The sequence below is a fragment of the Squalius cephalus genome (genome assembly GCF_949319135.1).
Source record: "Squalius cephalus genome assembly, chromosome: 23".
Lineage (NCBI taxonomy): Eukaryota > Metazoa > Chordata > Actinopteri > Cypriniformes > Leuciscidae > Squalius > Squalius cephalus.
In genome coordinates, this window is record NC_137144.1 from 26693318 (window position 1) to 26705839 (window position 12522).

Below are 12522 nucleotides of genomic sequence, written 5' to 3' on the forward strand. Positions count from 1 at the left end.
ACATGGAAAGTTTGATTTACTAATGATCTGAATCAAACCTAGCAAATTATGGTCAAATTATAAGCTCGTGAAATAATTGAATTACTCATTTTTACCAGGGCACCTAATTCTGTACGCGCTTTTTTCCCCCGCATATTTTACCCGGAGATGGGAAGGTTACTCTAAAAATGTATTCCAGTACAAACTAATAATCTATTATAGGCCTGGCAGATGAAAAATAATATCTCAATATTTTTCAGCCTTGGTGAAACTGAATACATCTCAGTATTCTGAATTTATTGTTTCTTTAATGACTTATAAGAGTGATTTTTCAAGTAAAAGGTCATAGCGGTCGTAGCTTTGAAGTAAAGCAAGTAAAATACTGTATTTAAAAAAATAAAATAAAAATTAACCCGTTTTCATTTCTATGCATCAATGCATTTATAACACAACACGTAATATAACATTGCATAGTGTTAAACTGCAATATTACCTACATATACAGCTTTTATTAGAACTAGAAGTCTTTTGTGACATTATAAATGCATGTACTGTCACTTTTGATCAATTTAATTTTTCCTTGCTGAATAAAAGTATTAATTTCTTTCAGGGAAGGTTTATATATTTTAATAAAGCATTAGAAAAGCACATATAGAGTTTTGTACATAACCTTTGTGATGATGCAAATGAACCGTTTTCAAATGTTATTTGTGTTGTAGACTAGATTTCTTTGAATTAGATGTTGATAATAAAGTCGATAAATTAAGTTCAGAGAACGTTTTCAGTAATGTTATGCTAACCTTTAAAAGCAGACACTTCAAGCTCTCATCTCTCATGTCTGTGGCAAGTGTTTGCTGAGTTTCGGTTCATTTTTGTGACGCGTTTCAGAAGGAAGTTCACAGAGATTGAGACGGCAGAAAGCGCACCCTGTTTGGTTTTCTCTATTTTACAAAAGCACAAAGTTTTGTTGTTATTGTTAGAGTGTGCAAATAAAAATAGACCCTTTACAGTTTCGAATGATGTATTTCACAAAAAAATTAAGTAATATTTTAAGTTATTTTCTTCATTACCCGACCTCTTAGGGTTAAAGGGTTAGTTCACCCAAAAATGTAAATTCTGTCAGTAATTACTCTCCCTCATGTTGTTCAACCCCGTAAGACTTTCGTTCATCTTCACAACACAAATTAAGATATTTGTGATTAAATCTGAGAGCTGTCTCACTCCTCCATAGGCTTCTCTGTTATTGAAACTTGCCGGTCCAGAAAGTTAGTAAAGACAATGTTTAAAATAGTCAGAGTGACTACAGTGGCTCAACCTTAAGTTTATCAAGCGACGAGAATATACGTCAGAACGGAGGCTCACTATTGGCCAGCATCACACACATGACCAGCGTCGGCCAATAGTGAGCCTACGTTCTGACGTACCACCCAGAAGCGCTGCGCTGTTACACTACGTGAACTCATTCAGAGGTATATATATATATTTTGTGTGTGTGAATACATTTATTTTAACTTTGCCCCTTTTTAATTGTTATGAAATGTGTTTACATTTTTTGGTGTCCTGAGTGAGTGGCTGTTCACTCAATTCTAGACATTTACAAAAATAGAAGTAGAAATCTAAAAATTGATTTTAATGACACAGTCGGTGATACATACAAAACATTAGCAATGCAAAGTGTGTCTACACAAGCGTACAATCAGTGTCGAGTCGTCAACTCCGTATTCATTTGTCTGGATGAGCTTGCATCAACTTCAAACAACGCCTTCAAAGTCAACCATTAGGGAATAAGTGAAAACATGCTTTTACATTCTACAATTAAAAGCATCAGAGCAGCAAATGATGTTTCTTCCCACCGGAACGCATGGTGGCGTCTAAAGCAGGGCAGCGCTCCCATCATGCAATGTTCTCGTCTGGCCTAGTGTGTCGTGTTCCTTGTGAAAAACTTGTGTAGTTGGGGGAAAAAAAATTAGCCATTTTAGGTGTCCATTTAGAGATTATCTCGCACAATTAATTGGATTAAAATGAATAGTTCATCCAAACATTAAAATACTCATTCTCATCTTCGTGTCATTCCAAAGATCCTGCTAAACATCGTGGACGACATTATGGTAAATGGTGAGTAATTGACAGAATTTTTACTTTTGGGTGACTTGTTCTTTAAAGTGGGAATTAGTTTGCCTAAATTGGCTAAATTAAGTATAACTGTACTGCAAAAAAGTAAAAAAAAAAAAAGATTTTCACTTAAAATGTCTAAAAATCTAATCTAGAATTGACTTGAGAAGCAACATTGCATAACATATTGAGAATTGTCGGTGATTTATCATCAATATGTGTATTTTTTTCTTACTGGTTGCACTGGCAGATTTTTCCCACTTGTTTTAATTGTAAGCAAGTTAGAAAATAAAATGTCAAAATCTGCTAGTTCAGTAATACAAAATAGGCTTATATTGAAGATGCAATCTATGAAAATACATCTTAAAATATCTTAAGGTGAATTTATCTTAGTGATATGAAGATATTGAAACTGGAAAAGAAGTTAAGAAACAGTTGTAGAGTGATTCATGTAGAAAGATTCGTGCTATAGTGACAAATGGACACCTAAAATGATTCGATGTTTTTAAAACCAGAACTCAGACACGTAGATGTGGACGTTGATGATGTTCCGGTGAGACACGACCCCGTTTGTGACGTAGTTCATGGCCAGCTTCAGTACGGTGCTCACAGGACCAACCAGCGGCTTCACCTGTCTGACCACACCTGTAGACGACAACATATCACCTGAGAATGAGCTAAATGTGCTCCAAATACACAAACATGATTTTCAAACATCTGATTTTCAGAGCATGCATAGCAAACATCACATTGAATCTGACATTTTCATTTCCAAACTATAGGTCACTTTCATAACATAAATTAAGCTTCCATACAAATAATACATTCAGATATTTGTTTTCCGCCACGGAATAAAGCAATAAAAGGTAATTGCAACTTTTATCACAATTTTTTACAGTTTTTTTTCAGGATTGTGAGATTGTCTCGCAATTTAAAAAAAAGTCTGAATTGCAAGATTTAAACTTAAATTCTAAAAAAATAAAGTCTCAGTTGGAAGAAAAAAAAAGTCAGAAATTCGAGATATAAACTCACGGTTCTAAGAATGTGTTGCAATTGCGAGGTAAAAAAAAGTCAGAAATGCGAGATATAAAGTCCAATTCTGAGGAGAAAATGTCAACTCTCAATTTTCTCGCAACTGCTAGTTCATATTTTGCAATTCTGAGAAAAATGTCAGAATTGTGAGGCATAAACTCACAATTGTGAGAAAAAAAGTCTGAAGTAATTACCTTTTTTATTTGACTTTTATGGCAGAAACAAGCTTCCATACATTGGAGGTTTTGCCTCAAAAAAGTTGGATTTGAGTGGAGAAAATGCTATTTTATGAGGTGGCAATTTCATATAAATTTGCTTGTGATGCTAAATGCTAAAAAAAAAAAAAAAACTTGAAAATCCTCCCCTAAATTGTCACTGGGGCCTAAGTAGATTGTACGAATTCATACGAGTTAGCCACCGACTCGCCAAAACGTACAATAGTTACAAATTGCCGTGTCTATGCAAACATAACGTGAACAGTGGAAGTATGTGAGTGCAGATGCGAATTGCACAACAACAACAAAACAACACAAGATGTTTTTCTGTAGGGAACATTAGCATAAACTGTTGTCTTTTCTCTTTCAGCAACAGACTGCAAAGACGTTTGAAAGGAACTTTAGTACAGTAACCTAAAAACACTAAACTATGCACTGCGTAGGCCAAGTGTTAACATCTGCGTTTGCGTACTTGTGTCTGTCCTTAGTTAATGTGTGGCTTTAAAGCATGCTCTGAAGTTTAAAATTATGAATCTTTTGTCATTTTTAGAGACAAAACATTGTCATAACTATGTCTGGGCCTCTAATAAGTGGTGGTAACATAACAGACACAAAGTTTATAAAAATAAAAATAATTCACGGCCATTATGGAGCGACTCAAAGGAGCAGCGTATACGAAAGCTCCATCTGATGATGGATGCGACGTTCATTGTTACAGAAACAAAGACAACAGGATTTTCCCAAAGGACGCGAGACATCCTCCGTTACAGGCCTGGCAAACCGCACCCGATCAACCCAATGAGCCAAGAACGCTGAAAAACCTGAGAAATCTTCTAAAAGCGAATAAATGAAGGAGACAGAAAGCTGTTTATATAGGCTGTCAGCGCCCGTCTCAGGCCGGAGCTTTAGGAAGTTTCCAGCTAACTGGGAACATTCACAGAACTTCCCTAATGATCTGGCAAGATTCTCACAAAGTTATGAACAAACATTCTTCCAGTTACATTAATAAAATGTTGAAAGTTATCTGGTCTTTAATCATGTTCTGAAAACATTAGCACAAAAACATAATCTATACATCATTCATGGAACGTTTTTTTTTTCTGAAACATTTTAACGTTCCCTTAAGGTTTTTTCAATGTTCCTACTTGTTCAAAGTAATGTTTCCATAATGTTATAATGCAAAATTATAAAATGGGATGTTCCCCTTAACGTTCGTATAACCAAGAATAAAACATTTTAAAACTGTACGTTTTGAATGTTCAGAGAACATTTCGAAATAACATTTTCATAACTTAAACAATCTAACAAAAAACATTTTTGCTAACATTCACATTTTGTTTTTTGGTCTCTGTTTCTCTCTGATTTACGTTGAACGACAAAAAATACAGAAATCTATCCATCTCTATCTATCTATTCATAATTTTGCATAATGCATCATTTTAATAACATCTAAATTATGCATCATTTATTTCTATGTAAATACATATGAATATTTCACGTTATTTTCAATTAATACAGTGTTTGAGTTAAAAATAGAGCAAAGATATTTAAATTCAAATTAATTCAGGCAGATTGATTTTGAATATTGTTTTCAGTATTCACATCTAAATTATGCATAAATTATACAATATAATAATATTGTGATACAAATATAATAATAAAAAAGAATAATAAAAAGTGTTTTTGTAACCACTATAGATGCCTGTATAGCCCTATTTTTAAATATAGGGATTTGTATTCCCTAGTTGTTTATAAGTGTATTTTCAGATATAATTACTTACTTTTTTTAGGTTTTGCGTTTGGATATATATTTAGACATTATAAAACATTTTATATTCATTTTATGCAATGGCAATTTTTGACCACGAAGATCACAAGTGTAATTTTTTCTTTTCTAATCATGTCCACATTTTTTGTTCATATAGCAAGTGCCACAAGTTTCATGCCATTCCGATGAAGTTTTTATGTTATTTTATTAAAAATATAAAATGTTTTGATCTAAAATGACCACTAGAGGGTTAAGCTATAATAAAACTAGGGCTGTCAAACGATTAATCGCGATTAATCGCATCCAAAATAAAAGTTTGTGTTTACATAATATATGTGTGTGTATGGAGTATAATTATTTTCTATATATAAATACACACACATGCATATATATTTAAGAAAAATGTGTTATTTATATATAAAATATTTATATATAATATAAATTATATATAATATAAATATATATATACACAGTATATACATGCAAATATTTCTTAAATATATACATGCATGTGTGTGTATTTATATATAGAAAATAATTATACACCGTACACACACATGTATTATGTAAAAACAAACTTTTATTTTGGAGTTTGACAGCCCTAAATAAAACTCTTCGCATGTATGCAAATGTGCATATTTTATATCTGTTCTTGCATTATTGTGGCAATACCAAACCAAAAGTTTCCTTCAAATGTATGTGCCATTGATCCGAATATTGCTAACTCACTTGCTCACTTGCAAAAGAGAAAACTGGCCGTATAAGAACACTTATTTTTAATGTAAGTGTGGGTATGGCCATGTGTAACTTAAATTGTTGAATGGCTTGTGGTTATTTTAGCTGTACAAAAAGCATGTTATGCTGCTTGATGTTGCGAACTGGTATTTGATATCATTATTTTAGTTGCTTTTCCTAATCACAAGCGCACTGGCTTGTAGCGTAGTGTGAAAAATGTTACCATTTAATGCACTTGGTTATTCTTCCGAGTTATTCACCTATAGCTGATAATGCATTGGAAGTCTTGCATATTCAAGTGAAATGCTTCGACAACAACATTTAGAATGAAATTTGTTCTTGTGTTGTGTTATAATTGTGTTCTGATGCACTTCGGAAAGCAACGATGCACAAACAACTTTGCGAGTTATAGGGAGTTTACAAAGTGTTTCAGGAAGTGTTTCAGGAAATCACCATGCATTGTTTTGTTTAGAACTAAATGCTGAATGTGTTTCCAAACCACGAAGCTGCGCAAATGTGTTCCCACGCTCATTTCGAAATGCCATTAAAGAGCAAGAAGACTGCAAATAGCTTTAGTTAAATGCACGTTAGCTGCGTACACACTTGCCACAAAACAAAGTCGAGTCGATGCCAACAGCCATTCGTCATCCTCAATGGCTACGTGGGTTGCGATATTGAAGGTTTACATGTAAACAGTGCAATTTCTGGTTTTCTGGTCACTCCAGCTCTGAGAGGAAATGCATGACAGGATCCAAAATGGGCAGGTTTAACACTAGGGACAAATGCGAGGAATGAGTTGCTCGACCACAGTATTGGATAATGACATGCTAGTTGATGGGTTATGCAGGAAAGGGCAACGGATTCGGCCCACATACCCAAAATGCCAAGGTTTATCTCACGGTAAGCTCACCCCCAACGCGGCACCACACAAGGGCTGTTGGGAAGCGTGGCTGCGTTATCCAAACAGCCCTAAACAACTGGAGAGAGGACATGACTTTTACTTGCTCTCTTTGAAAGGCCACATGTGTGGTTTGGTGTCTCAAGCTCAATTAGCAATGAATCATTGCGGTCAACTAGTCGGACTGAAGCTGGAATGTTTGTTCCAGTCGTACCTCCATTGAAAACTTGACCACACTGTCATGTTTTACAACAGATCACTTGTATTTGCTATCGCTGAAAGTTAAAGTGCAGTTTATTCAGTTCAACTCAAGTGTGGTCGTGGGGCATTCTGGGAATTTAGCCTGGGAATTTTAAGCACTTGCAACCCAGACATGGGGTCCGTTTAAGTCCACTTTTTTTATGCCGTTCCCTCGATAAGTCTCGTGAGTTGCACGAGTGCCATCATTGCTTATGTTGACCAAGCACCCTTGCAATGGGTTTAAATTGAACGCCTTAAGCTCTTGATCGCTTGTAGGTAAAAATCAAGGGTTGTGACGTCACTGTCGTGTTGCATTGTGGTCTATAGATTCTGAATAAATTAAGAATCACAAGTTTTTTTATTTTGGTTTCAAAAAGCGATTGTCTAACGATTCTGAATAGACAACAACAACAAAATTACGTAATTCACTGGAGTTTCTGACAAAATGTAAACTAAAAATGTTTAATTAATTTAACTATTTAAAATAATCGGGTTGAGTGAGTGATTCAATGACTCACTCATAAAAATACTCCACTTGTTTCATTACTGGGTGAATCCGCGTTTTTGAACGAATCTCTCTAATGAATGATTCAATGACATACAATTTTTAACAGTCACTTGTCGCCACCTACTGGTGTAACGATGTAAACGTTACAATCGTTGGATTGGGGATTTGCTCTATTTTTGTTCGCTTCCGTAGACAGCAATGTTTATATGCAAACTATAAACTTTTATAAACTTTGTCCACTTGACAAAGTTGAATACACTTCAAAATGGCGGCGGGGTTCCCCTAAGGGCAAGTGCGAGTGTATATCTAAACATGATGTTAAACACAGCCCTAATGCAGCGTCCTAAATCACGTACTACATTTGAATTTGAATTTACTTTGTGATAGTTAAAAAAAGTGCGCTCTATATAGTATGAATATGGGTAGTATGCATGAAGTTCAGACGTACTACATCCACCATATTGTTACTGTCACGTGACCTACCAGCATCAGTTGAGTCGCTTCACTTCCATTCATAAATCCTCAGACATGCTACTTTTTTCGCATTATTTTTTCGCACACTGTATAGTATGGAAGTATTCGATTTCAGACTAGTGATCTATCAGTAATGAACATGAATAATGTATAATGTAGTTAAGCACATGTCATTATGAGGTACTCAAGACTGCCACCTACAGGTCTTAGTAGGCTAGTGCGCTTTTAAAGTTTTACTCGCATATTTTAAATTATTAATGTTTATGTATTTTGAAAATGTCCTGCTAATGTTCTACTAATCTATTACAGTTTGACACAATCCTGCAAACACAACTCTATCAGTTCAGATGCGTTTTTTGGGGCTGGGCAACGATTAATTGTGATTAATCGCATCCAAAATAAAATTTTGTTTTTACATAATATATGTGTATGTACTGTGTATAATTATTTTGTGTATATAAATACACACATATACATGTATATATTTAAGAAATATTTGCATGTATATACTGTATATTTATACATACACACACTTATATTATGTAAACACAAACTTTATTTTGGATGCAATTAATAGCGATTAATCGTTGCCCAGCCCTAGCTCTTTTTTCTTCTTCTCAGAATACATCACATCACGGAAGCAACATGGGGTGTGAATGCTGTTTCATGTTGACTTTAAATGATTAGAAATCTCTTATATAACTTCTGCTGTAAAGTCTCCTGGCCTCCTTGCGGCCGCCGCCCTTGGATCCGTCAGTGCGGGAGATGAATCAGTCTTGATGGATGACCGGGTCCCTGGCCGAGCTCCGTCGGTGAGTGAAAAGTGTCTGTGGGGGCTGCAGACCACCACAGTAGACAGAAAATGGTTTAATTTTCAGTGGTAATCCCTCAACTGAAGAGCCTTCGTGGGTTTGGTCCGGCTCATTGTGTGGCTAATGCTGTGCCATTTTGTGATTCATTCTCTGATGTGTTGTTATTCAGCATGTGGTGCGTTAAACGTCCTGCTGTTATTCTGTGCTTTCAGAATTAGATAAAAAGCACAATGAAGACCTTTCCTCGGACGTAAGCAGGTGAAATGGATTATATACCAGGTTAAAAACAAAATGTAGTCATATTTTCTGTGCAGACCCCTAAAACGGTCCAAATGAGTCAGTGAATCAGTTCATTCAGACAGTTCAGTAAATTAATCGCTTTTCACTGATTAATGTCAGTGCATTTACATTTTCGGTAACACTTTACAATAAGGTTCATTAGTTAACATTACTTAATGTATTAACTAACATGGACTAACCATGAGCAATACATCTGTTACAGTATTTATTAATATTTTTTAATGTTAGTTCACAGTGCATTAACTAATGTTAACAAATACAACCTTTGATTTAATAATGTATTGGTAAATGTTGAAATTAATATTAACTAAGAAGATTAATAAATGCTGAAGAAGTATTGTTCATCTTAGTTCATGTTAACTAATGAACCTTATTGTAAAGTGTTACCACATTTTCTTTTTTGTGGCTTTATATTTACATAATACTGTTCATCACTGCCTAATTTAGCATTTATCACAAAAATTAATTTAGTTTTCACTGAAAAAAGTTGGGTTGCACTTTTATTTTAAGGTGCCATTGTTACAGTGTAATTATATATGTAAGTATTGTGTAATATTAATTAACAACATGTACTTACTATAGGGGTAGAGTAGGATTAGGGTTTGGTTGAGGGTTAGTTGCATGTAATTATGCATAATTTACTGTTATTACTATGGTAAGTACATGTAACAAGGACACTGTAAAATAAAGTGTTACCAAAAGTTGCCTAGAATTAATTTAAATGAGCATTTACGTGAACCGACTAAATGAATTGATTCACTGATATGAATCGGATGCTGCACACACACACACACACACACAAGTGTTTCAGTCTCAAAGTAGCTTTCTCTGGTTGGTGAAGCTATACACGCAAGTTATCGGCTAATGCAAAGCGAATCCTCGTCTACAGTTCTGACACTCTTCACTAAAATTCCTCTGGTCTGTGTGAAGGACAGTAGCCGTAGCCAATGTCACATACCTGATCACAGACAGCATGTCTCTGCCGTCGCGTTAACTTCCCTGTGCTCAAATATTGCATCACTTGACCACAGGTGCATATCCCTACCAGATGTTTCCACCGACTGGAATTTTTATACTGGCTTTTTTAATCTGGGCCGAGGTGGAGCCAAACTGAGAGCCGCTGAAGGGAAGATGCCACGGCGTTTGATTTCCCACCGCTCGCTCCCATTCCCCATGCTCGTGGTAGTCCGGGATACTCTGCATTTCAGAGATCCACACGTCATCATGTCCGAGGCCAGGGATTCATCCTCAGCGAAGAGCGTTGATGCAGCAGACTGTACCGCCGCTCGGACCACACACACACACACACACACACACACACACACACACACACGTGCATTGAGTTGCATTGTTGGGAAGAAAATTACATTGTGTGATTTTTTTTTTTATTATTATTAATTTTTTTTTTTTTTTTTTTTTTTTACTACTATATATATATATAATTTTTTTTTTTTTTTTGGTCACTAGAACTTAATGATTTCCACAATATTGATACAAAGCGATGCAAAGCGAAAAAATAAATATATATATATATTGTACGGGTGTAACAATACCCACAAGTCACGATTCGATACATATCACGATACTGAACTCACGATACGATATTATAGCGATACTCCAAGACATGATAAAAGGTTAATAAAAAATGTACTGTTGATTAAAAAATAAATTGGTTTTACATTGTGTGTGTAAATTAATAGGCTTGGACTTGGTGCTGATAAACCCAGCGCACAGGACAATAGAGACACCAGAATAACAATATTCATGATTCTGAAGCTGAAAATACAGAATTATTTTAGACGAATATGCTTGCGCTCTTTCACTGACTAGATATATTTAAAATAATGTAGGCCACTTTTTACTAACTTAAGACATTTGGCATTATCAGGACCCACAAATATTCCCCCATTGCATTATTATACATTATACTCAACATAATATATAGCAGTTTAATGTAGTACTGACACTAAAACTCTGAAAACTTGATTTTTTTTAATCACACAGTAATTTTTATTTTGGGTGAATTATAGACCATATTGTCTCTATCCATGATACATATTGTTGCGTTTTTGTATTGCGATATATTGTGACATGATGTATTGTTACACCCCTATGAACTTCAAGTGCTTAAAATGACGCGCTTCGCTCAAACTTGAATTAAATTGCAAGCTTGGCTAATTTTACATTTGCACGAAGCCATATCATGACATGGATTTTATTTCAATATTGTGCAGCCGTAATGCATTGAGTGCCACAAATAACTTGTGGAAATCACACATGAATATGAGCGATTGAGTGTTTCCCAGACCATCCAGCTCAAAGACTCTCTTCTGTTCTTGAAATGTTGACTTTGTAGTGATGAGCACCACCTTGAGTCAACCTACCTGGAGCTGTGCTAAAAACAAACACTGCTAATGCTTTGAGCCGGTCACCATAGACACGGTTGTGTTGCGATTGAGGCCGTCAGTGTTTTCACACACTCGTGACTGCTGCACAAACGTGTGGATGACAGAAACCGCTCCCAGTGTTGGGTATTCCCAGTCCAAATCAAATAGCAATGACTGGGAATTTCCTGAAGAAGCTGTAAAGAAACTCACTGCATTTATTTTGACTTATCGGTTTAATAGTAAGATTATGAAATTGTTAAATGTTAAATAAGCTACTTAAAGTGGAGAAAATCAAGGTTTTAATGTTGTTTATATGTCTATGTGGTGTTTTTAATATGCTTTAAGACAAACCATGTGTAAATTCATAAGTCGACAGCATTGCTGAGTATTTTCTCCTTAAAACTGCAGTGAACCAAAGACAGTCTCAAAAACACGCTTTGAAATCGCTGGTGTTTCTGACGTCACAAACTCCCTTGTAACCAATCAGATCAACGTGTGATCGTCAACCAGTGGATCTCTGAGCTGAGCGAGTGAGTGGAGGCGGGGCTCATTTGCATATTCATAGAACCGCGCATACTAAAAGAGGCAAGGGTGTCGAGTTACATTCCAGATATTTTAAGGCATGACAAATTTTTTTCAAGGAAAAAAATTTAAATATGTAATTTTGGTGATCAAAGACGAGTTTTAAGGGATAAAATGATTGACTAAATGTGGACTTTAAATAAAATCAAAACTGATGTGGTTTAGTGTGATTATTGAATCAAACTTCATCTCTGAAGCTGCTCGCTTAAAGGTTTAATGCATGAAAGTGAATAAATGTTATATAAAAAAACATTTTATTTTTGTACTGTATAAAAAAGTATTATTATTATTGTATTGTATTTGAACTGAAATTTATTATTATTGTATTGTATTTCAGTCAAAAATGTACATTAAAAACATAAAAAAAATTGAATGTCTCCTAAAGGCATACATGTAAATTTGCAGGCCTGCGTGTTTGACTAATAGAAGTGGTGGAAAACTGCTTGGAAACAGTCACTAGCTGTGTTTCCATTACAGATT

At 35.0% G+C, this 12522-nt stretch overlaps 2 protein-coding genes across 3 annotated transcripts in view; both read right to left on the reverse strand.

Annotated features, from left to right (window-relative positions):
• avpr1aa (arginine vasopressin receptor 1Aa) overlaps nucleotides 1–12522 on the reverse strand; it is a 675329-nt gene that overhangs the window by 429808 nt on the left and 232999 nt on the right. The window lies entirely within an intron of this gene.
• The window catches only part of fbln1 (fibulin 1), a 61216-nt gene continuing 50288 nt past the window's right edge, over nucleotides 1595–12522 (reverse strand). For both annotated transcript variants that reach the window (XM_079858948.1, XM_079858949.1), the window contains exon 17: nucleotides 1595–2736. In XM_079858948.1, the coding sequence (XP_079715074.1) occupies nucleotides 2597–2736 (140 nt within the window). In that variant the 3' untranslated portion in view covers nucleotides 1595–2596. The remainder of the gene's footprint in view (nucleotides 2737–12522) is intronic.